Raw genomic sequence first — 26,649 nt, 5'->3', positions numbered from 1 at the left:
CAAAAATGGTCCCGCCCCAAAAAGTGCAATAAAAAGATTATATATTCATATTTTTTTCCACTTTAAATTGGTCAGTCTTTTAAAACTACTTCTCCCTGAAATATTCATATAAAGTTTTAATTATATTTTCGTTGTTTTAACCCTTTAAATCCCAGTTTTATTACATGAGCGCCCTGTTTTTTTTACAAAAAACTAAATATTTTCCAAAAAAAACATTTGAAGTAATATTCAATTGTTATTATAATTAGGCCTTTAGATGGACTAAAGATTGGCACCAACATTCATTTCGATCGCCTTTTTTTTTTTTTTTTTTTTAGGACCAGAAAATGGTCTCCAGGCGGCAAATGCTCCTCCTCTAGGCCGAAAACAGTGCATCTTGCCGGGGTAAGTCGCGACGATTACCGGGGCACGATCACCGGGGACCCCTTTTTTCCAGCACACACGTCCGATACCACGTGATAACAAATACGTCATTCCCTGTTGACTAAAAAAAAAAAATGCACCCTCTCACGGCCCTAGGGACCGACAATGGTCCCGCCCGATCAGCGGGCCAAGCTGCTGCTGCACCCCGGGAGGAGTGCCTCTCTCGCGGGTATGTGTCGAGCAGCCCCGGGGCAAAGTGGTTGGGTCGCCGCTATTACTATTTTTTTCTAGGAGCACAGTAAATGTAATAAATGGTGATCATGTTTTCACTTTTTGCTTATTAGCACTTATTATTTACTTATTGCTTATTACCACTATATACTATTACCTTGTTGTGTTCTAAAATAAAAAAAATATGAAAATAAAAATACAAGATCACTTTGAACAAGAAAACATTTATTTTTAGAACTATATAACAATGAACATATACTGGAATATTTGGAATGGGGAAAGGTATGAGTGAGAGTGGGGGCTGGAGGGGAGTGAGGGGGAATCGGCTGGGGGGGGATCGGCTGGGGGGCAGTCCTGCTCAGGTGGAGCAGTTCCTGCAGGTGGTCAGGCTGTGGTCCCTGCATGTCACGTTCCCACATTTGTGGCAGACGCTGTAGACCCTCTTTCTTTTTCCTCGGCACAGCTGACATTGCCTCCTGAGCTTTGGTTTGATGGCTGCAGAGGGACCGGGAGAAGGATCTGCAGCATCGGGAGAAGGATCTGCAGCATCGGGAGAAGCAGCGGCCTGCGCCTGTCTTACAAACTCTGCTGTGAGGACAGAGCGGGGAAGTCGCTCTCTCCTAGCAATGCATGGTTGCACTAAGGCTTCTCCAACCTGCTCTATGTAGACCCTCCTCCTGTAACCTTTATTTCGCTGCCAAGCTGGGTCCACCGCGGTCCACAGGACATAGCCATTATAAAGAGAAATGTCAAGCAGATGGTGGAAAAGGGCTAACAGCCACCGTCTCGTCCGCCTCCTACAGCTGTAGTCGTTAACAGCCTAATAAAAACACAAAACACACACACACACAAAAACATTAAACCTACGTATATTTTACACAAGAATATATGAGCAAGAATGAATAAATTTGTGCGCAACTGATGCTGACACCTACCTGATCGAGTTTGTCCACACCTCCCTTGCATCTGTTGTAATCCCTTATTATGTGCGGCTTTCTCTTGGGTCCGTCGCAGATTCCTGGAGTCCGGTGTTTGGAGCTCAACAGGAGCACATTTTTGCCGCGGCGAGGGACGTATGAGACGGCCATATGCGTGGAGGTGAAAGCAAACACGGAGGAAAAAACTCCTCTCCCCCTTGTCTGCAGCAGTTCTGGCGGAAGCTCGGGCTTGTTCTTCCGAATGGTGCCAACCAGGGTATTTGTTCTCCTCAGCAGCTCCACTGACAGAGGGTAGGAAGTAAAAAAATTGTCACAGGTGACGCTGTGTCCCTGTAGCCCCTCCGTCAGCTCCAGAACCACTCGCATACCCTGGTTGGTCTCAGCGCGCCCAGTGGCTGCTTTTCCCGTGTACAGCTGCAGCCTCCAGGCATAAGACGTCTCCACGTCGCACACCGCCCATACCTTCAGTCCATACCTCCCCGGCTTTTTGGGCATATACTGCCTGAAGCTGCACCTCCCTTTGAATCGGACAAGCTGTTCGTCCACGCAAATGTCTTTGTTTGGGAGGAACATCATTTCGAGACGATGGGTCCACATGTCCCAGATCTTGCGAAATGGACCCAGTTTGTCGTCAGAGTGTGTTGGTCTCGCAAGTCTGTCGTCGAATCGCACAGCTCTGGTGATGTGGCGAAACCTTTTCTCCGACATGGTTGCACGAAAAATCACCCGGCCGGATTTCTCGCTCCAGAGGCTGATCGTGGCTTCGTTTCGGGAACGATAAACACCGGCCAGAATTATTAGTCCGACATAGGCACGCAGCTCATCGCTGTCCACGTCCCTCCAGTCAGCCATAGCACGTCTCCCCTGGAGATTGGTCATTGACACGATGTGCTGGATAATGTCATCCGTGAGGAAAAGGGAAAAGCTGGATAGTGGGTCACTGATCCGGGCCAGGGCGTATAAAGTGGGTCCGGTGCGTCCCGTGGCCGCTGGAACGTAGCGGAACGTCTCAGCGTTCGTAGGTGACCACCGTGTTCCATTTTTTGAGATCCACCCCGCTGATTCTTCCTCTCCGCTCTCACTTTCGGACTCCGATCCATATGAGTCGGAACCGGACTCCTGCTCCTCCGTTTCCTCCTCTGAAGAAGTATCCGATTCATCCCCCGAGGATGGGGCACTTTCCTCGCTGTCGGGGTCCATGATGAGTCGCAGGGCTTCCTCCGCGTTGTACCGTCTTGCCATTGTGAAAAAGATTACTCCCAGCTACTGCTCATTCTTATAACCACGGTTTTAGTGCAGCTGCACAAACAACCCGAGCTTGCAGACAAAACAAGTCTAATTTGGCTTTGGTATTCGTTTCATATTTGATTTGTTTACATTGCAGGGTGCACTGAACTGCAGACTTCAAAAGGACAAAACGTTTTAAATTAGGCACACACTCTTTGATTCTGAGGTTAGACACACACTCCTTTATTTTTTTTAAGACACACACACACACATTGATGATGATCCAAACTCATCATTTGAGCAGAAAGACACTGCTTTGAATGTGGGATTTTCCTCTGTAAAACTTGTATTTTCCAGCAGGCGTCAAATGTGAAACAAGAGCGCCACATGATGGACAAATAAAAAAATTACAATTCTAAGCACACACGTCCGATACCACGTGACAACAAATACGTCATTTCCTGTTGACTAAAAAAAAATGCACCCTCTCACGTTCTAGGGGCCGAAAATGGTCCCGCCCGATCAGCGGGCGAAGCCGCTGCTGCACGCCGGAAATGAGGCTTCGTTTCCCGCAGGTCTGTCTAAGCAGCCCGCTGTTTTCCAGCCGGGATCAAATGTGGAGCAAGGGCGCCACCCGGTGGACAAATAAAAAAATTACAACTCTAAGGCCCATAGACCAAAACGAAACGGAAACATAAGTAATCACCAAGACATTAATGGTAATAATTCTGCAGTGAAAAATAGCGTTTATAATGGAAGTCAATGGGCCAAAAATGGTCCCCAGGGCTCGGAGAGGATGTGTATTGTTAGCTTAGCCACTGAAGCTAATTTAAGGAAGTCAGACTTGAATTTTGAAATGAAATTATGCCAAGTTTTTTTTTTTAGAGGATTTGGCTATATTCCATTCAACACAGTGCAAATGGCTTGTACCTGAAAACCTAAAGGGACCATTTATGGTCCCAGGGCCACACAGGGGTTGTAATGACGCTAATTCAGTTTACAAAAGGGTTCATTCGCTCGGTCAGCAGGTGGCAGTATCCTCTTACACTGGGGAGTAAACTGCCATTAAACGAACAGAAGAAGAAGAAAACCCCTGCACATGCGTGGTACAGATCGGGGAGTCCTGATCCGTAACTATCTTTTTATTTTTCGTTTTTGTCTACATTATATTGAAATGTTTCATTATTGGAAACATTTTAAGAGATACTTGTTATTCTTAACAGATACTCTGACCCGTAACTATCGTAAAACGCAATTAAAAGTCATAATTCCACACTGAGATTTAATCTGATTCATTACAACTTACTCCCAATCATTCCCATCATGCTGACAATAATGTGGACAATCCTGTAATTTGAACAGCCTCGTCAAGTTTAAGGTGGTCTGGGCACACCTAGCACAAAGGAAAGAGCTGTTTCTGATGTTCAGGTTGCTGTGACATGACATCTTCTGCAAGAGATTGAGGATTTTTCTTCTCTTTAAATATATAGCATATACTCCTTTCCACAGCAGCATTGTCCTCACAGGAAGAACCCTCCTGGGTCATCGGTGATGGGGGGCCTGATGATTGTAGCACATTTGACTGGAAGAGGTCTGTCTGTGTCTGAAAGAGATGCTATTTAGCAATGCGTTTTATGAGGACATGATATTTGTGGCTTTGAACAATGCCAGGTCTTCCTCTGCGCATTGTAAGTCACAAATATCTTTCCAAACTGTATTTCAGGCTTAAGTACAGAGAAACATGTCTGTGAAGAGGATGCACCAAAATCTACCCTCACACAAAGTGGAGCATGTGCCATCTGGGCAACTTTCTGTCTCCTTTTCCATGTCGCAGCCTTGGCCTCTCCAAAGAATTTCAGGATCACCATTTCCATCAATATAGCCTCTTGTGGAAATACCTCTTTCACAGTTTCACAAACTGAATACTTTCAAACTGTGTTGCTCCACTTCACAGACAAGAACAGAACAGAATCCATTTGTTGGATTTGTTCCTGATGGGTGATGGGCACTGCCAGGGCTGCCCTTTGTCACTGATTTTGTTTGCAATTTTTATGGACAGAATTTATAGGCGTAGCCAAGTGGCGGAAGGCTTTCACTTGGGTGGTCTCAGAATCTCATCTCTGCTTTTCGCAGATGATGTGGTTCTGTTGGCTTCATCGGGTGATGGCCTCAAGCTCGCCTTGGAACGGTTCACAGCCGAGTGTGAAGCGGTGGGAATGAGGATCAGCACCTCCAAATCTGAGGCCATGGTCCTGAGCCGGAAAAAGGGTGGAGTTCCCACTCCGGGTCAGGGACGAGTTTTTGCCCCAATTGGAAGAGTTTAAGTATCTCGGGGTCTTGTTCACGAGTGACGGGAGGAGGGAGCTGGAGATCAACAGATGGATTGGTGCTGCGGACGCAGTGATGTGGACCCTATACCTGTTGTGGTGAAGAGAGAGCTGAGTGTAAAAGTGAAACTCTCAATTTACATGTCAATATACGTTCCTACCCTCACCTATCGTCACGAGCTGTGGGTAGTGACAAAAAGAACGAGATTTTGGCTGCATCCAGACTCTTCTCACGGTCAGAGGATGGGCAGCATGGTAGGTAGCACTGTCTTTCTGTGTGGAATTTTCATGTTAGGTAAACTGGTTATTCTAAAGGTGTGAGTGTGAATGGTTGTCTGTGATGTCCTGTGACAGCTGGAGTAGACTCCAGCACCCAGCCCGTGACCCTAACTTGGACAAGTGTAAGCAAATGGATCATCTGAGGATGTTGCAGGAATATAAGCTTACACAAGGTTTTATCCCACCACCCTGCATCAAAAAATAACAATCCTGCTGTTTTCCAGAATATAATGAATCAAAGCCAATTCAATGATGTTCAGAAGCACCAATAAAATATTCAACTGTGTACAGTTCTGGCCAAAGAAATGTGATTTTCTTTCTCTTTTTTCACTACAAGTCAGTTTTTTATGGCAAAAAGATGGCATTTCAACAATCTGGAGACAAAACCTCATTAGACACATTTCTCTCATTAACTAAACCGGTAAAGCTGGGAAGCGGTGTTTCGTCTGAATGTGGTACAGGTGTCATTGCTGATGAAGGTTGGGGTAACTGACAGAAGATTTAGATTTGCAACTGCTTACAGAAATAATGCCAAAAACATATCCCTTCATATCATATCATATATTTTATTTTATTGCATTCCAGTGTTTTCTAATTTCTGCTACAAAGCTTTGCACTTTTGCTGTAATGAAGCAAATTTCCCACCTGCGGGACTAATAAAGGTCATCTTATCACTGGAATAAGAAAATCCAGAAAAATCTCTTTGTCCACACTCGCAGGTTTTCCACACATACAAACTGAATGAGGAGCCCACAGCTCTTTTTGGTTGCCCAGTTTCATAGCAGAACAAGTACACTAAGCTCTTTTTGTATTTTTTGGGAGTAGAGCTTTACAATACAACCTATGCTAAGATGGTTTAGTGGGGTTATTCACCCACATCAGGTTAACTGATCATTCTTAAACTAAGTGAAACATTTTAAACATTGCAGCAAAATGAGCAGGCTTCATGTGACCTACTGTTTATGAAAAACTCAGACACTGCCTGATCCAAATGTCTGCAGGGGAATGAAAGACTGGGGTATTCATGCATAAGTGAAATGACTTAATTAGAAATAAAAGTGCATATTTCACTGGTGCCTACAGGCACAGTCCTGTCTGGGCTTGAGCTGAAGTCAGTTACTGTATTTTTACTGTATTCTCCCTCTGGTGGCAAAGGTCAACCTCAGTTACAGACACAGATCTGTGTACAGAAAGAAGTTCAGAGTATCTTCAGAGTAACAACTTTAAAGTCATGTTAGTACCAGGGCTCAGTCTGTTTAACTGAAACAGACTGAAACTGAAATCACAGGAAATAAAACCACACAGAGAGGAGAACTCTGAGCAGAAGGTATTATTTAAATAAATAAAAATGTGTTATAACTCATTACTGCAGGCCTGTGTCTGTCTTTATAAGCTCATGTATTATAAATTTACATTTACGTGTATGCTGTTGGTAATCACTGTGCAATAACAGCCATGCACCAACTGTGACAACCCTCCAGTTAGGCAGTGGTACTCTTCACTCTGTAATAAGAGCTTCCTGGGATTGTCTTTAATCACAGATGGATGTCAGAATGGTGACTTAGAGCCAAGCACACTACACAAACATGATAAGAAGCCAGATTTATAAACCTTTTTCTGTCAGACAGTGATAAGCTGTAATTGTGTTTTTCCCTTAGTACTCATTTTTTTTGATGAATCCAGGGTTTAGATCAAAGTCTAAATCAGATTAAACATTCAGACAAAAAAAGACTTCTCACAGCATTATGCATTATATTCAGCTGTTGTTTTCAGTACACAGTAAAAATGAAATGTTACATTTAAAAAATACAAAATAAATGTAGGACACATGTTACTGCAAAACTTTTCATCTGATTTTTAATGGCTCGTGACATTGCAGAGAATAATGAACAAGCTGGACTTTTGTAGTTCAACAAATAAAGGTCAAGGGTTAAAAGTTACAGTAAATTAACATTTGTTTGCACTGGTGGGAGGGTCCTGCTCAGGTTTGAACGCAGGATCAGTGCTGCTAACCTAAATATTATCAAAACGTGTTGCTTCTCTGAATTAAAACACAATTTGCTATCACTGAATTTTCTATTATAACATCACCTCCTGTTGGTTGATGAGCGTGACGACGAGTGGGTTTGACATTCATTGGAATCTTTCCAGTTGTGGGAATCTTTCAAATCCTGAATGACAACAGTGTTGACTCAGAGTTCAGCTGGAAAATTAAAGATAAACATTTTTTTTAAAATTCCAAGACATTTCAGCTCCAGGCAGGTTTTCTACGGATCAAAACTCACCAACAAGAACAAACAGACCAGCTATAAGTCCAACACATGCAATCATGCTTCCTCCATTGCTGACGCCTCCTTGTAGACCTGGAGGTAAGAAACAGGTGTCAGCTGTCAGGTATGTGATCACAGACCTGAGGCCTGTACTATGACATTCACACGCCATCTTGCAGCTGTCTGCTGATAACTCTGCATTCCTTCACACAGAAAACATCCTACAGCAGAGCCTATAATGAATATAAAGTTTGACATTGAAAAGACATCCACAACAGCCCCTTCAGTGGACCAAAACTGGACATCCAAAAAATACCATATAAAACAACATCACTCTGTTGTTGAGTGGGTTTACTGACGCTGCATGATTTTCAATATTTTCTTTACAAGGAAAGATAAAAATCCCAGTTTGTGATCAGTGCCAACCCCATCCCGTACACCCCCTCTGAACACGCTCTCAGCTGAACTGATAAAACCTGGGTAGATGTTTCAACAGACAGTATACTGGGTAAGTTCAACTTTCTTCATAGTACAGTAGACCCAGCAGCTTTCTACAAAGTCTGATCAACAACCAGGAAGCAGCTTCACCTCTGATCACACACACATACTGAACTCTACTCACTCACCTGAAGGATCAACAACAGTCAGCTGGATGCTGCTGATGGGGGGAGTTGGAATATTAAGACTCTGCCGTTGACGGCATTTAACGACACGACAATGGTACGTTCCAGTGTCGTTCGCCCTCACATGCTTCAGAATCAAAGACACGTCTCCATCTTTGATCTCCCCATCCTGCAGATCTACCCGGTTCACAAAGGATGGATGCTGGTTGTCTGGATCAATTCGCTTCTCTCTGTAAAAAAGGACATAATCTGTCCCGAGGTCAGCCCTGCTCCACTCTGCTACGCAGATGGACGAGGTGTTGTTTGGAGCTCGACATGGCAGAGTGACATTCTGTCCGGGCTCAACCGTGATGTTTCTATGGACTGAAAGAGGAAACAACACAGAGCAGAGAGGTTAAGGGGATCAAAGTACGACTGTTTACCTATCCAGCAGCCAATCAGAGGAAGAATCTAAGAGAAAAAGGTTTTCCTCCACACGTGCATGAACTCAAAGCACGGCTTTATTAACAGAAAGGAAAAGGGCGATACAAAACTACACTGGGATGAACTAAAACTAACTCACAAGGAGGCACAGGGAAATCACTGGGAAACGCACACAACACTGAGGGACGACGCGACATGGAACAGAGGGAGACTTTGACATAAATACACAGAAGATAATGAGGGAAGTGGAATCAAACAGGGAACACAGCTGAGGAATTTACACATGACAGGATGGAGAGGACACGAAACTGAAAACACTGACACCAAGATGCGGACCTTAAACGTAACACAGGAAATTTAGAGAGAATACAAGAAACTCAAACTAAGACACTAAACTAGGGCAACTAAGTGAACTTAGAACAAATCATAATAGAAAATCACAAGGACACAAGAAAACTCAAAGTGTAAGATCCTGACACTGTTAATAAATATACTCTCTCGGGAGCGAGTTGTGTGTTTGATGTGCAGTGTGGATATATTTATATTTCACATTTGAAAACAAAGCCACTCTGTAAAAATACCCCTGCATTCAAAATGTTGCTGAAATTTGGAAACATGCATGTGCTAAATCTTGAATAAAAGTTGTCACTGAAGGAAACATTTTATAATTATATAACATTATGTAACATTTAAAGGGTCTCATTGATATTTAGGGCCATATTTACAAAGAAACAAAAAAACTTGTAGGCTGTTAAAAAGGTTGGGGTGAGAGAAGGAAGACAGGATAAAGACATGCTGTGGAAGAGAGACAGAGGTTAATAACAGATATGATTCAATGCAGAGAGGTCTATTAACACATAGTGAGTGAGAAAGGTGACTGGTGACTGGACCAGGTGAATTAAGAAGCAGAAAGTTAGCGGCCATCCAAGTCTTTATGTCTTTAAGACATTCCTGCAGTTTAACTAATTGGTGTGTGTTATCTGGCTTCATGGACAGATAGAGCTGGGTGTCATCAGCATAGCAGTGAAACTGTATGCTATGTCTTCTAATGATGCTGCCTAAGGGAAGCATGTATAATGTAAACAGAATTGGTCCTAGCACTGAACCCTGTGGAACTCCATAATTGACCTTAGTGTGTGAAAAGGACTCTCCATTTACATGTACAAACTGGAGTCTATTAGATAGATATGATACAAACCACTGCAGTAACCACTGTAATACCTACAGCATGTTCTAATCGCTCTAATAGGATATTATAGTCGACAGTATCGAACGCTGCACTAAGGTCTAGCAGGACAAGCACAGAGATGAGTCCACTGTCAGAGGCCATTAGAAGATCATTTGTAACCTTCACTAAAGCTGTTTCTGTGCTGTGATGAGCTCTGAAACCTGACTGAAACTCTTCAAATAAGCCATTGCTCTTGACGAAGGCGGTCCCACTTTTCTCCTCTCCTCCTCTCCCTTAGCTTCCCTGCTTAGCCTTTTATGTCCTTGTCTAGTCTCGTGTTTTTTGTATTACTTTACCCTGGAACAGTCTCTCACAGTCTGTTCTCTAAAACCTAAAAGAGGAATTATGGATTTGATCAACTGGTCCCTAAATGCAATTGACACCCCTTTCTCAACGAGAAGTTTGGGCTTGGGTGAGCCTAAGTGCTGAAGATATCTACCTATTCGGAACCATGGTAACAGGCGTTCTGGCTGATCAGAGCTGGCTTGGCCCTGACTTATCGAAGATTTAAGAAACCCCCACAAGGCTGCCCGCTGGGATTGAAACGATGGGAGAGGCGTGAGTTTCTCAAAATGGGCTCATTGAGTGCAGCATGGATAAGATCTTGGAAAAGCTACGGCTGCTGCGAATATTCATAATAAGATCTCTGAGTGCAGACTGGATTACACCTTGGGGAGGCTCACTGTGGTCGTGAGTTCTCAGAATCGGCTCTTTGAGCACAAGAATGACAACATCACAGAACGCAAGTATGGCGAAGCTCACGGCTCTCCAACGGGAGATTGAGAGACCAGTGTTGGACTGTAGAACTGCTTTAAAATTCATATGAGTTGTTCGCACTAAAGTAAAAAGCACCATCACTTCATGCAGATACCCTTTCGGTGCCAGCTGCGGTTGCAAGGCTGGAGCCGAACAAAAAACACCCTGATAACGACTGTGTTTAGACTGTTCCTTCCCATTCCATGCAAGGCCACCTGGGTTGGCTGGCAGACTGTTTACTTAGCCTAGCAGGGCGAAGGACACTGTCTCAGCTGAACTCTGGACACGCGCACACATACATATACACTGATATGCACACACTCATCCCCCCTCCCTTTCCAAGCGCCTTCGATGCTTGTTCCTTCCTGGGAACACGGCGGGTCTGAGCCCGCGGTGGAATGGTAGCGCTGGGCAGGATGGCTGCTGTGTTTGGGTCGGATTACTCTTCACCCCCCACCCGACCCTGTGGCTTGTCACGTGTTCCATACTGTTGTGCTCTGGACATTTATGTGCTTTTTTGTGCAGAGGAGTTTTTTTGTTTCCTGTTCTCATGCTATCCTCCCAGGAGCCCAACAAGAGTAGAGGTCTCTTTTTTTCCTCTTGTACTTTCCCATTGTAGTGTATATTTCAGCGTTTGTTTTCTGTAACGCTACCGATCTCCGACCTGTATCCCCATGTGATGTCTGTGTTGTGTGTGTAAGGTCCGGGGGGGGTGTGTGTCCTATTTCACTGCAGGAAGGTTGGAGATTGGCCTATAATTAGCTAAGACTGCTGGGTCTAGAGATGGCTTTTTGAGTAAAGGTTTAACTACAGCCACCTTGAAGGCCTGTGGTACATAGCCGATTATTAGAGATAGGTTGATCATATTTAAGATCGAAGAATTAATTAATGGCAGGACTTCTTTTAGCAGTTTTGTAGGAATGGGGTCTAAAAGACACGTTGATGGCTTGGAGGAAGTAATTATTGAAGTTAACTCAGAAAGATCAATTGGAGAAAAAGAGTCTAACTTAACATCAATGGTACTAAGAGTAGCTGTCACGGACCCGGCTCTGGAGGACTCGGGGGTCCTTGAGCAGTTTTGAATGTTGTTGTTATTATTATTATTATTAGTAGAGATGGACCGATCCGATATTACGTATCGGTATCGGTCCGATACTGACCTAAATTACTGGATCGGATATCGGAGAAAAATAAAAAATGTAATCCGATCCATTAAATATCACGAAAGCACCTCACAAAACTTGCAACACGCCGTAACTCACCTCAGAACGTTGTCGCGAGTCCGTCTCTCATTTGTTTTTGGTCCACTTTGCGCCAGAAAGAGCAAACCAGCGGCTGAACAACAGCAGCACGTTTAAGCTTGATAAGCTGTTGTTACAATTTATTTAAATATTAATTTCTACACCAGGATCTTTTTCTACGTAGCTGACGGCTGGTAACTGTGCAGGGGCGGATCTAGCAAAGTTTAGCCAGGGGGGCCGATAGGGCATTAACTGGGAAAGGGGGGCACAAAGACATACTTTTCTTTCTTATTCTCATTTAAAATGTCTAGCTTTTAATAAATAATTATCTGACACCCAAAGTTTTAATTTGATGTAAAATGAATAGAAATCAATTACTGTATATAGTGATTAAGTCTAATATATATACCCTAGTAAGCTATAGTACTTTTTACTTTGGGAAGGTACCATCTGTGCAGTCTGCAATTTTGTTGAAGAAAGATGTTGAATCTATTTAATATTTCTTGAAAAATAATTGATTTCTGTGCATTTTCTTTCACACTGCATCAAATTAAGGTTGATTACGTCGATTAAGCATCATGAGGTGGCGCGTGAGGGGTGGTTCCCTATTTTTTATTTATTTATTTTGTTGTTGCTGGGAGTTGGAACCCTATTAGTTAGGTTGCTTAATATTTACGCTAAGTACTCTTTAAAATACCAGAATAGGGAGGATGGTGTAGGTCTAAGTTTATTAGATTGATCAGTATTGCTGAACTATGAAATATTTTTTTTGTATACAGGTATAACAGAATAGCTTTAGTGTAGTTGTTGTTTTAAACTTGAGTATGAACTTGCAGACTTGCAAAATGCAGCAAGATATTTTAAAAAACAGTTTTGTTGATTAAAAAACACTATATCGGATTCATATCGGTATCGGCAGATATCTAAATTTATGATATCGGTATCGGACATAAAAAAGTGGTATCGTGCCATCTCTAATTATTAGTAGTAGTAGTATTATTATTATTTGGTGATGTGTGTGTTTTTCTGCACAATGCTGTGTTAGTCTGTGTTCCACTCGTATGTATAGGCAGGGTGTGGGTGTGTAGGTGTGTATGTCTGTGGGTGTGGCTGGAGGATGGAGCACAGCCACCTGCAGGCCTGATGGGTGTGGCCCTGCGGGAGGACTGGCCACACCTTAAGTTTCTGCCACACCTGTTGGTGATCAGGGCTCGTCGGGGGAGCTACTTAGGAGAGTGTTGGAGCTCCCACCGGTGCGGGATCATTGAGTTATCGTACTAAGTTAGTGTGTCTCAGCATATGTCAGTGCTGTTCATATATGCCCGCCGAAGGTTAGTGTTGACGGCTGCTTCTATGGTTTCCCTGCAGGAGGAAGAGTGGTCCAGAAAGGCAGCACGCACGGGGTGTGCAGAAACACAACAGCGGGGAGCACGAGCACAGACGTCGGGGGGAAGCACGCACACGGGGTTCAAGGGAGCAACGGGGAGTTATTGTGTTTACAGCTTTTCACTGTAAATAAAGAGCACTGTTTGCATCGCAGAGTCTGCGTTTTGGGTCCTCCTTTCCCCACATCCCCACGGTCCACCAGCCAGACCATGACAGTAGCTGTAGACAATATTACATCTGTGGGATGATTGTTGGTATTTTTTTTCTCTAATAATAAAAATTTTAGTTGTGAAAAAGTTCATGAAGTCATTACTAGTTAACGTTAAAGGGATTGTTGGCTCAAAAGAGCTCTGACTTTTTGTCAGCCTGGCTACAGTGCTGAAGAGAAACCTGGGGTTGTTCTTTTTTTTTTTTCAATCAGTGACGAATAGTAAGATGTTCTGGCTTTATGGAGGGCTTTCTTATAAAGCAGCAAACTATTTCTCCAGGCTAAATGATGATCCTCTAGATTTGTGACACGCCATTTCCTCTCCAGCTTACGAGTCATCTGCTTTAGGCTATGTGTTTGAGAATTATACCACGGAGTCAGGTACTTCTGATTAGAGACCTTAGTTTTCACAGGAGCTACAGTATCCAGAGTCGTACGTAGTGGTAAATGGCCTGTATTTATATAGCGCTTTACTAGTCCCTAAGGACCCCAAAGCGCTTTACATATCCAGTCATCCACCCATTCACACACTGGTGATGGCAAGCTACATTGTAGCCACAGCCACCCTGGGGCGCACTGACAGAGGCGAGGCTGCTGGACACTGGCGCCACCGGGCCCTCTGACCACCACCAGTAGGCAACGGGTGAAGTGTCTTGCCCAAGGACACAACAACTGAGACTATCCAAGCCGGGGCTCGGATACCTTCCGATTACAAGGCGAACGCCCAACTCTTGAGCCACGATCGCCAGTGAGGAGGTAAAATTATTAACAAGATAATCGACCTCTGTTGGGGTAGCGTTCAGATAGCTGCTCTGCTCTATGTTGGTACAGGGCATTGGAAATAATAACAGTGGGTGGATTATATTCTTAAACTTAGTTACAGCACTTTCAGAAAGACATCTACTGTGATAAAGTCTACTCTCCACTGCTGTGTAATCAATTATTGTAAATGTTATCAGGAAATGATCAGACAGGAGAGGGTTTTCAGGAAACACTGTTAGATGTTCAGTTTCTATGCCATATGATAAAACAAGATCTAGAGTGTGATTAAAGTGGTGGGTGGGTTCTTTTACATTTCGAGAGAAACCAATTGAGTCGAATAACAGATTAAATGCCATGTTGAGGCTGTCACTTTTAGCATCTACATGGATGTTAAAATCACCCACAATAATTATTTTATCTGAGCTGAGAACTAAATCAGATAAAAAGTCTGAGAAATCAGGCAGAAACTCTGTGTAAGGCCCAGGTGGACAATAGATGATAACAAAAAAAAAAAAGTTGTGTCGCGCTGTTGGGGAGATTTGCGGAATTTTCTAAGTTGTGGCAGGATGCTAGATCATGGCTTTCAATGTCGTTTTGAGCATTAAGGCTCTTCCTAGGGCAGCTGCTACTTTCACTTCACTGTCTGCCTTTAACTGATAGTGTTTAGTTTTCTCCTCCTCCAACCTTGCTTTTGTTTCCAATTCCTTTAATTTCCACTCAATTTCCATTTGTCTGATCTTGGTTTCTTGTGCCAGTATTTCTTCTGTGGCTTTTGGCTGCAAGTTCAGCTTCTGCTTCCACCTCATGACTGCCAGTAGAATCTGCCTTTGAGTATGCAACCGAACCATCTGGGAATGATGTTTCAGTTTCGGTATTACCAAACACAGAACCATATTCCCCTTTGTTTAACATCACTTGTACTCTTTCCCTTTCAATATTTCCCTGTCGTTTAGCAATGACTTCACAAATGTTAGTTGTAAGCACTGCACAAGCATCTGTTCGTTTAACAATGTCTGGAATCATGGATTGGCTGCTAGAATGGGTTCATAATGCCGTTGTACTACAGCGTGCTTATGTCTTATGTCATGACTGCCATTATTTAGCTCTTCAGGTGAGCCAAAATTTTTAACTTTGTTCTGATTTCTTTAGCTGCCTTCTTCCAAGTGTCATAAGTCATAATAATGCCTTCTCATTTTTCTTTGCCTCATATTCCTGCATGCTTTTACCCTTTTCAGTTAAATGCATTTCACGATTGCTGGATCTCACTCCTTGTTGCTCTGAGTCGTCGGCTTCTTCAGCAGGGTTCAACATTTCGTTACTGTAATGAGTATATTGCTCTATGCAATAACATCTGGACTTAAATTTAAGTGAGTGTTACTTTAACTTTTGGAAACAATGCTCACATCAGATGTTTACACCATGCAAATAAACAGATTAGCACTCACATATTTGACAAAATGTAGCTGTAAATACTGCTGATACCACAACGTTATTTTAAAGAAGAATAACCCATATAATTTAATTTATAGAGAGAGCTTCGACAGGTGCAGAGTTTTTACTTCAAGATTCATTCAGAATCTAACAGTGCTGAGGTGCGCCAATACACCTTAAAACTAGACAGAAACACAGAAATACATCTTCTTAGGTGGTTCTTATTGATATAAACTCAAATATAAATCAAATAAAGTAGCAATACAACAAAATATCAACTAAGCAGTCAAGTACAGTTTAAAACATGTACCTTAATTTTGTCTTGTATCACGCTGCTTCACGCTTCATTGAGAGCTGCATTGTGGCACATGTGAGCCACAAAATTGGGTCTGAGCTGGAAGTGCAGCTTGTGGCTAACTACGTGACAGGTCCCTCTGCTGGACACTACCCATAGCTATGCAGGCTTATATCAAGAAACAAAAACTGACCTTTACAAAAATTATGTTGCCGTTTAAATTCTCCTAAATATTACAAAAATACTTTGTTATAAATAAATAATACATAAGCTATAAATTATTAATTCAAAACATAATTTACAACTTTTTAAAATGTTTATTTATTTATTTTTTGTGTAGATGCCTCACTCTGTAAACCTGATCTTCCTCTCGCATTATAGTTTTTTTTAGCACAAGTTTTAAAGTATCCATGAACACAGACTGACAGGCATTTTCAAAAGACCGGAAAATATAAAACAGCAGTGTTATCGCATATTCACTCCTGCAGCTTAAAGCCTAACAGTTGCAAACACACTTGCGGAATGAACTGGTTTCCTGTTCCAGACCCTGCTCAGACTCACCTGCAGAGACCAGCAAGACGCAGGCAGACAGCAAACCGCAGCAGAGTGACGCAGATGTACCAGCAGACATCTCTCCTCCTTCAGCCTTGAAAAACTTTTAACTTCCTTGATGACAGACGATTTAACCTTCGAGGGGGCGTGTCCACTGATAGAATCTAGAAACAGTGCATGAGGAGGAACAGATGTTTTACATTGATCGGTTGTTTAATGTCTTTAAGATGTTCAAACTATGTGCCCTTCACTGTTTCTCTGCGTGATTAAAAACCTCTGATATCTGTCACCCTCTATGTTGCTGTCTTGAGCCATATGTCATCTCTATATATTTTGCCTCCAAGCAGCCAGACTTTATTGTGATGTTTTAAAGTGGCCTTGAGGAATAGTTCTTCAATCATTCTTCCTCACCATTTTCAGCTGTTGTTGCTTGTTAAGCTACTTAAGACTGACCCTTCACTAGCACGCTGTCGCCAAAACACATTTTTTTTTGCAGCTGCTTAAAACAGATGCCATGATGTTTGCTTAATTGTCTAAGTACTGATGATAATGCAAGATTTTCTTGATTGGTGCTTGCGTTTCAGTAAAACCATGAAAAAAAAACAACCTGAAATCAGCATGAAAACACTATTTAAAAAATAGCTTTGTCATTTCTGATTATTACAAAAAATAGTTTTGTTGTCCTGTTTTATTCATTTGGGCTGTTTGCACTTTCTTAGCAAACACCGCAGCTGGTGCAGAGGAACCTGCATTCAGGTTTGATGTGCAGCAGCAGAGTGAAGTGCACAGGCCTGCAGGTAACATGTAAAAACATATTTGCAGTGTAGTGTAACACTGCGGTGTCACCAGACTTCTGTAGAAATAAAAAGTGGAATGTGTACATGTTATCAGTGGACTCATTGTTCTGCTCCTTGAGATGAAGTCGTGTCTGAACTTGAGCTGCATTTTTCCACTATGGTTTTAAAGTGACTTTTCACACAAAGTCACTTTAAAAGGAAGCTAGCCCAGGCTCATAAAGGACCAGTGGAAGCACGGTTGGCTCCATCCTGTTGGCTAGTTGATCCCCAAAGCCCAGCAGTAAAGCTCAGTCTGGTGTTCTGAGGGGACCATACAAAAGTATAGCCACCAGGACTCCAACAGGAGCAGAAGAGACAGCTGCCAGTTGGCTGTGGGTTACAAGTGGTGGTGATTGGGTAATGCTGCTGGGACAGGGCTGGATCATCTAGGTAAGGACGTGTAATGTTGAGAGGCCCGAAACACCCATAGAACCCAGGAAACATCACTTATGATGTGTACCAGTATGACCACTAGATGCGCCTTTCAACAGATCAAAGCTCACTGGTGTCAAGTTTGTCAGTGTGGCAGGCAAGGGTAGGACCCGAACACATAGGAGGAAGTAAAGAACTTAAGCAACAGCTCTATTTGCTGTGAAACGGAACTAAAAAATAAAGTACAAAGAAACACTAAAAGAAGCAAACAAAAGATAAACTAGAAACAAGGACTCTTGTGAGCAAGGAACTCATGACTTGGCATAAACAAGAGAACATGAAAAATGCCTCAACAAGCAGAGGGAGACTGAGGACTTAAATATACACACAATAACGACAGGATGGGAAAAGTGGAAACACAGGAGACACAAATCAGACATAACGACAAAGGGGAAGCGAACCTGAACAAAGTGCATACAGGACAAGAGACAATCAAAATAAGACTGGAAACACACTGACAGAGACTCTGACACGCAAGCTGGACAAAGAAACCGGGGAGACAAGAGTAAACACGGGGACAAGACTGACTAAATATAGGAGAAGATTAGACAACTAAGGTCACTAAGAACAGAAGGCTAACAGAAACACACTTTAAACTTGGCAAATGAATAACCAGGAACCTAAGAATTATAATAATTTTTTAAAACGAACAGCACAATGTTCAGAACTAGAAAATACTGAGAAAATACAATATGTGTGGACAGATGTGAAATCTTTTTTCTTTTCTTTACTGAACATAATGTTTTTTGTTTTTCCTCCCACATGTGATTAATATCAGTTATGACATGAAAATAAACTATAAGCTATTTTTTATCGCTTATTTTCATGTGAATGTTTAGGTTTGATTTTTAAAGTTGTCAACATCAGAAAACCATTCATTTGTTTTTTATTTGGTAGAGAGCAAACAGCACTAAATATGACCTCTTTCTATTCTCCCAAATAGTATCATAATAACTTTAAATGGAGGCTCTGAGGTGCAAAACAGAACCTCTTTTTTAAAATTGGACCTCCTGCAGCATCTGAACCGCTCCAGTGAATCCAGCCTGCAGCTTTAATGTTGGTTTAAACAGTCACTGCTGTGAGTGCGAATCAGAGGCTGACTGAACTGACTGTGGATGAAAAGGTTGAATAAATACAGCCAGCAGGGGGCAGCACTCTGACTTTGTTTACGTTTATCCTTGGCAAACATAAATAGAAGAATAATCTATTTAATCTATTCATGCTGACTGTATAACACATTTCTTCTATGTGTGTTGCATCTGTACTTCTTGCACTTGTTATATGCATGCTGTGTCTTCCTGCACATTCTGGACACACACACTGCAGCTCTTCTTCATGTTGCTGCTGGATCTAGAACACACTTCTCCTGATCCGGATGAATTTTTCGGTGGAATCTGTGATTAAGAGTTTAATGTCCTGCATATGTTGCCTGCACATGAGTAACCATCATTTGTGTTGGCCCTGCATGCAAAACATTGGCAGTCATGCAGGGTGGATCATTCCTTGAAAACCATCCAGTTTCACCATTTGATTTTTTTTTGTTCTTTCCTCGATGGGCTTGAAATCTAAACAGGGACTATCACTTTTCTTTAATATTTGTTTAAGTGATGTCTTGAAGCACAGAATATTACATGCACATTTATATACCCAAATATTATCAGTTCTTTGATCTAAGTGTTCTTTCAGAGCGCTGCTTAATTATTGAAAGTGTCAAAAACAAAACAGAGTAAAAAAGTTTAGCATCATTTCTTCACTCACAGCAGGCAACAGCTGACCCCAGGCCTGCGTCTGAGTGCAATGAGTGAAAGAGGTGTTCCTAATAAACTGGCTCCTCCCTCACAGCTGTTTGCAGACTAAGAAGTGAGCTCTGGGTGTTTTGTAAATACAGAGTCTAAGCCCGTCTTACTCAGTCCTCCTCTATCGTGCAGACACTGATCACAACCTCAGCAGCAGCTCAGCACTGAAATGTGGATCGTCTCCTGCGTCCTCATTGGCTCTCTGGCCTTTTCTTTGCCAGGTGAGTTCCATGTGTGTTCATACTGCCCGCTTCATCATTTTAAAACTTGAAACATGATATGTATTTTTTTATTTTGAAAATGAAGTGTTTATTTAACCTACTGACAGAATTTAAAATAAAAAAAATCTATATTAATTTGCACATTTTAATTTTTATTATATTTGCTAACGTCTGACATTTTTTAACTGTCATTGTTCAGGACACTCAGCAATTATTTTATCAATAAATATCTTTAATAATATTAAGTAAAGAACAAATTCAGGAGACAGAGTCTCCAATAAAACAAGTTAGGAAGCCAGGAGCTCCTTTGCATTGTTTTCTAACCAGGTTTAGGATTTAAGCCATAAGATTTTAAAAATGCTGGAATAAAGTTGTTTCTTGCTCGATTTCTTGCTTCCTTGCCCAACAACGTACAATGAAGACCATTTGTGTCCATGTGGTCTGTGGAATCTTACAGATCTGGTTTCTGAAGTACTGATTGATCAGTGAGGGTTTGGACCTATTTATCACTGACAAGAAGATTAGGTCTGCAGCATTTGTTGTCATGGTGAAAGTAGTTTAAAATGCTGAAAAACACTCAAAAAAAGAAGATTTTCTGCTTCAAACAGAAAAAAAAATTTAATCGAAGACTGAGACCAACTGAAAACCACATAATTCTGTAAAGGTCGATAACAATGAAAGAAAAGACACCCTGGCTTCATGCTTCACTACTTTAACATGTGGACTGCTTTGTGGATGTGACTCATATTCAGTGCTTCCTGTAGCCTCCATAAAGCCGCAGCGGTTTCTGGTGATGGATCTTTTTTTTTTATCTATGCCTTTATTTTACATTTAATTTCTTTATTACTTGTAAGTGTTGCTCATTCAGAAAGATTTTTTTTTTTTTTGATGTTCTGTTTGAACTTTTTAGTAAACATGAGGAGGAAACTGTGTCAGGTTTATCTCACAGGATGTCTGTTTCTGGTTTGGTGGATGGATGCACATGAGCGATTTTCTCAGACCCTGTAATTTCTCCAGGAACACGAGATGCTGCAGCATTTTGTGAAAGTCGCATGACTTTGATAGAAGTGTCATATGTAATCGATCTAGTCTACTTTTCAAGTAGGTATATGCACTGTCACCTCAGTTCTTTTCCCCTTTCCTCATTTTTCTTAGTTATTTGCAAATTTGTCACACTTGAATGTTTCATTTTATCAAACAATTTTAATTTTAGTCAAAGATAACAAATACAAAATGCTTGTGGAGGAATTTTGGTCCACTCGTGTTTGCAGAATTGCTTGAATTCAGACACATTGGAGTGGTTTTGAGAATGAAGAGCCTGTTTGAGGTCGTGCCACAGCATCTCATTTGGATTTGAATCCAGTCCTTTAGTGACTGTGTTTGCTTTATTTTAGACAATCACACCACCACACCTCCACCTACATCTGCCTCCATCACTCCTTCTCCATCACTCATTCCTGTGTTGTCATCTATTGGATCAGTATGTGCTGTGGTTTTGCTTATGTTAGTGGTTCTGGTGGTGAAACGATGGGTATGTGGAAAACCCAAAGGTAAGATTATTACATTTTTTAAAATAATAATTTTCAAACATTTTATAGATTTATTTTGAAACTTGTAATAACAAACATGTCCAACACTTTTATGTCCAAGCAGTAAAATACATTGCTGTTCATTTTCTTCATTTCAGAGGATGCAGAAGAAGTTAGAGAAAATGTCATCACAGATGGCGTCATATACAGTGAAATCATAACCTCAAATTATCAACAGCAGCCAGCCAGACAGAGCCCAGGTAGTGTTTTATATGCTGAGGGTCCATGTTGCTATCTTTATGGAGTCCAGTGTCACTTTAAATAAGTTACAGGGAAAGTTAAAGAAAAGAGGAAAGGGAAAACTTGATTTAAACATTAAAAAAATTCTCCCCAGAACTCCAGAGAAACTCAGATTCTCACCAAAACTCTCTGAACATTATAACCAAACCCCATCAAACAGCCAGTTCATTATTTCAGATCATATATTTCCTACATTCTTGTGTGTCTTCCTGCAATGTTTGAAAGCTCATTTCAACTCTCGCCTGTTCTAGCTGCAGTGATGTCCACTGTGTGTATTTATTGTGCAGAGAGCGATCCAGCTGCAGTCTACTCCACAGTGAGGAGGGACGACGTCACTTATGGACGAATCATCATCAAAGACAAGAAAAAACAGTCAAAGAGGAGAGGTGAGGTACAACCACTCTGCTTTGTCACTGCAGACCCCCACAGCTCACAGTGGGGCTTTATCGTGAATCCAGCCTTAGACGCTCTTGGTCTTAAGCTAAAGATTGTTTATTTTAAGCTGAATCTCTTTAAGTTTCTAACTTGCTGTTCTACATTGAAATTCTGCTGCTGTATTGTAAATGGTATCAGGGCAGCTAGAGTGTTCACCACATGACCAAAATGACCTGATCTGCACATTTCTTCTCTAACAGCATCAGAGCTATACAAAGTTGCCGATATAGAATCACCACACTGCTGATACTCTTCTCTTCTTTGACAAGTCTTTGTTTTTGGATGTAATTAGACCGATTACTATCGGGTTAAGGCCACACCAAATGAGAAATATCATAAAAATGGTATATTACCCAACATTTTTATTGATCTTCTTCAAACTTCACAACATTATACTGGGCCCTGGGTCACATGAGTCATGATTTCAATACAACGTCACAATGAAGCAGTAAAGTTTCCTAAAATCCCAGTCTGCATGAACACATGTTAAAATCCTCAAGTTTATACAGCTTATAGATTTCTGCTAGTTGTGCTCCAATCATATGGGTAAAGATAATAAAATACACCGTTTTCGTATATAATTCTTCAAGATCTTAGGTCAAAGGTTAGGGTCAGATGAATTAGGAAAAAGCTTTAGTTTCCATTCGGTTATCAGTTTTGTTCTCTGTTATGTTACATTTCATTGTAAGAATTGAACAAAAAGGCTGCCAGTATGACCTGTAAAAACCTGCAGCCTTTTTTAAAAATTGCTTCATTGTGGAGAGAGTGATCCAGCTATAATCTACTCAGAAGTGTGAACTAGTTATGAACAAATTGGCTTCAGAGCAAACAGACCTGCAGGTACAGTTATTCTTCACTATAAGATGATTAGGATTTTTTTTTCTAAAAGGTTGAAATGATCCTTTAAAGTGACCAGGAAGTGTATCTGTAGCATAAACACAGAGCAGGTCCTGATCTGCGGTTTCTGGGTGAGTAACTATAAGATAAAGTTTGGGTGACAGAAACACAGTCAGCACTCTGCTGAGGCTCATTGTTTCTTTTCCATGAACTACTAAACCTAAGCATTTCCTGCTGGCTTTCTTTCAAATTAAAAGCTAATTTATGACAGAAAGGCTGAAAAACTTTTAATGTGAAAATGCTGGAGGAAGTACTGAGCTTCATTCATGGTGTTTTGACATTGATAAGGACAATGAGTTTTAGAAAGATGAACACCCTGCCCTAAAAATAACATTTATATTATTTAAACTGTCTGAGCTTTGATCAATAATGTTTCATTTTGATGACACTCAACAGTTCTTTTGTTGTTTTGTTGCGATTTAACTGCATATAGGTTTGGTTTTGTACAGAGCTGTGGGTTGAGCTGTGCATGTTTGTGTGCTCAGATTTTCTGGAGCCAGAGGTCATTTACTCCAATCTCCAAAGTAGTCGACCAGTCCAGCCAGTGGAGTCCAGCTGCTCTTCTCGTGTTGTCCTGTGGGTTTCATGAAGATGACTGATGGAAAATTTGAATGGACTGATAAAACATCTGTCTTCAGTTCAGATAGGAAACAAACAAATTAACTGCAACCACAGACTATAAACAGCATGAGCATCGCTGCATTGTGTGAGTTACAAGCAGCAATTCATATGACAGTTTTCAGAAACCCAATGAACTGTTTCATTATTAAATTAAAAGCATTCTGTGCTTTCAAACTCAAAATCGTGAAATTTGGTTTGATGAAAAAGAAAACATTTCATCATGTTTAGTCAGTTTAATTGAATTAATTGTTTGATTGAAATAATTCAACTCAGTCAATTCAGTTCCATTTGTATGGCAAATAAAAAGATCACAGCAACAGTCGCCCCGAGGTGCTCAAACTGGACAGCTCCCCTGATCCAGTCCAAAAAATTATAGAACCACAGTTAATCATGCTTCCATCAGATAGCATGTATTTTAAATGTGAAACATAGAGACAACGAACACAAAGAAGAACATAGACATGACGTTAGTTTTGTGGTTTATAAAGGCCTTCAGAGTCTGCTGCCATCTACTGCTAATACTGGGTATTAGCAAATGAAAAACTACTTAATGTCTATATGTTGTGATATGTTTATAGTTAGTTATTCAGAGTGAAAATGTTTTTATTGTTGATGAAGGATTACCAGACTGAAAATACATCATATAAACACACATTTTTCTGTATCTCTCCCACATGTGATGAATACCTGTTACTGCAGCGGTCCCCAACCTTTTTTGCGCCACGGACCGGTTTATGCACGACAATATTTTCACGGACCGGCCTTTAAGGTGTCGTGGATAAATACAACAAAATAAAACTAGTACCGGTACCGAAAAAAAAAGGTTTAGTCATAACACACGTGAAAAGACCCAGGAAAACCGAGTTAACGATCAAAACAGTAACAAAATAATGCTGAAAACCGATAAAAACCCTGAGAACCATACATCACACCTGAGCCTCAACTCTCGCGGCCCGGTACCAAACGACTCATGGACCGGGACCAGTCCGAGGCCCGGGAGTTGGGGACCGCTGTGTTACTGGATGAATCTGAACATTCTTTGTTTAAATGTGACTCTTTGTTGGGGCAAAATAAACAAAAGGAACTGAACTGTTATCAAATGTTCTTCCACATTTTGCTTTAAGATAAGTTTCTGGATGACGTCCTACTGCCTGCTGAGGGTAAGTATAGGTGGGTTGGACATTCTTTCTTTTATTCCCAGTTATAGGAATGTTTGAAATCTGGGAATGAAAACTAAAATAACTGGAACAGCAGCAGGAGACTGAGCTGGAGGCTGCTGTGAATCCTAAATCTGTTGTTTTTTTTTATGTTTTATTTTTGTTTGACGAACAGCAAGGAGGCCACTATCAATCCAGCAGATCCCTTTAACTCCCCTCCAATATTAACCTGTTTTAATAGGCAGTGTTGGGGATTAACGGAATACATGTACCAGCATTACGTATTTAAAACACAAAATATGAGTAACTGTATTCCGTTCCATTACCATTTAAATAGGTGATATTCAGAATACAGTTACTTTGTTGAACTAAATAGAATACACGGTGGTCACTTCCTGTTCCATATGTTAGGCTATCCCCTCTCTATGCCTTCCAATTTTGGTTTTTTGGGGGTTTTTTTTGTTTTTTTTCCCTTCCCGTTTGGAAAGATGCCCAACGGATTTACTTTACTTAGACCCAGGAGATGTTACCCTTTCCCCTGGGGTGGAGACAAGCAGATCGCCCCTGGCTCAGTAGTAGCAGAGAGGCTCGCATCCCAGAACGCAACCGGACGGCCAACACCTCCGCCCAGCCCTGATGGCTAACAGAGAACGGGGGTGTGTGAAGACCCCAAACCTAGGAGGAGGAGTTGGCCGTCCGACTGCGGTCTGGAGTGTGGGGCCTTCCTGCTGCTGCGGAGTCGGGGCGGTCTGCCTCCCCCCACCGCAGGGAAAAGGGTAACACCACCTGGGTCTGGGTGCAGTTCCCCCCTCCAGGGGCAAGGGTACCTAGACCCGGTTTGTAGAGTACGCTTGGGGAGTGTGATCGTGTGTACAGCGTCTCTTTATGTCTGTCTCCACGTTGGTTGAGTGTGGAGTAAGTGCATATGAGAGCATGAGGGTGGGAATGGATGTTTGTATCTGTGTGTGCCTGTATGTCTGTGTCTATATGTCAGGTTGGGTATCAGACGCCACCTCTCTGGGGACATCTCAGGCCCTCCAAGGTTTGGAGGCCTATCTCCCCCTACCACCACTTCCCCTGCCAGTGGCGGACTCCCTCAGGTGTCGGTGCGTTGGTGGTTCTTTGTGTCCGGGGATGGGCGTCCAGGTACACACCGGCTCATTCCTTGGCGGCCGCTTATCGGGGCCTGGAGCCTGGGGCTTGCTCGGGCCACTTCAGAGGTGGGGTGCCCCCGGCCTCTCGCCCTAAGGCAGCTGGGATAGGCTCCAGTGCCCCCCACGACCCTGAAAAGGATAAGCGGAAGAGGATGGATTTTTGTAACACAGTGAAAGAATAAGGATCTCTAATGCCTGGATTATTGGTCTTGACTGTATTACAAACTGCTTAGAAAATGCTTTGAGCTACTTGATTTACACATGTGTCCATATCCTTTCAGTCTGATCCACAAACAGTTAGTCAGTACAGATGTGTTTATTTATTTGTTAAGCTATGTTATAACATTACTTTTATAATTAAACAGAATATTAGAAAATGTAAAAACAATTAAATAATGTAGTGGAGGACACACACACACGTTTGTGGTATCTTTCTCTTACCACAGTGTAATTCTGGAACTACTGTAACAAACCTGAAACTGCTTAGCAGTTTGTTTGTTTTGGCAAAAACATGCCCAACAAGAGACAAGGAGGGCAGGTTACCACCATGATATAGCAGATGAATTGGCAGTAAGTAGAGGACTGAGCTGGCGTAAGTATCACCTCAGTGATTGCCTCCAATGGATTGCAGCTGGGGAAAACAAACGAGGGCCTTTGGCTCCACCCACAGGGGCGGGCACAGGAAAGCACAGGTGCTAGGCGGAAAAACACCAGACACTTACCCAGGTCAT

The 26,649-nt window shown here is 41.9% G+C and overlaps 2 protein-coding genes across 2 annotated transcripts in view; one reads left to right on the top strand and one right to left on the bottom strand.

The window, feature by feature from the left end:
* The window catches only part of LOC146672390 (Fc receptor-like protein 5), a 155,543-nt gene extending 131,968 nt beyond the window's left edge, over positions 1-23,575 (top strand). The window contains exons 5-7 of the mRNA XM_085400862.1: positions 21,220-21,375; positions 21,942-22,040; positions 23,472-23,575. Coding sequence (XP_085256988.1) covers positions 21,220-21,375; positions 21,942-22,040; positions 23,472-23,575 — 359 coding nt within the window. The remainder of the gene's footprint in view (positions 1-21,219; positions 21,376-21,941; positions 22,041-23,471) is intronic.
* Positions 7,478-16,619, bottom strand: LOC146672391 (butyrophilin-like protein 2). Its single transcript, XM_085387024.1, has 4 exons — positions 16,550-16,619; positions 8,262-8,621; positions 7,651-7,728; positions 7,478-7,568 (listed from the first exon to the last, which is right to left on the bottom strand). The coding sequence occupies exons 1-4, from the start codon at positions 16,617-16,619 to the stop codon at positions 7,558-7,560; spliced, it is 519 nt and encodes a 172-aa protein (XP_085243150.1). The 3' UTR covers positions 7,478-7,557.
* Positions 23,576-26,649: the final 3,074 nt, after the last annotated feature.

The sequence above is a fragment of the Rhamphochromis longiceps genome, linkage group LG3 (assembly GCF_057381845.1).
Source record: "Rhamphochromis longiceps isolate RC_006_pf linkage group LG3, R_longiceps_female_GT1.1, whole genome shotgun sequence".
Taxonomy (NCBI): domain Eukaryota; kingdom Metazoa; phylum Chordata; class Actinopteri; order Cichliformes; family Cichlidae; genus Rhamphochromis; species Rhamphochromis longiceps.
Note: the sequence above shows the minus strand (reverse complement) of the source record. Positions and strands in the feature narration are given on the sequence as shown.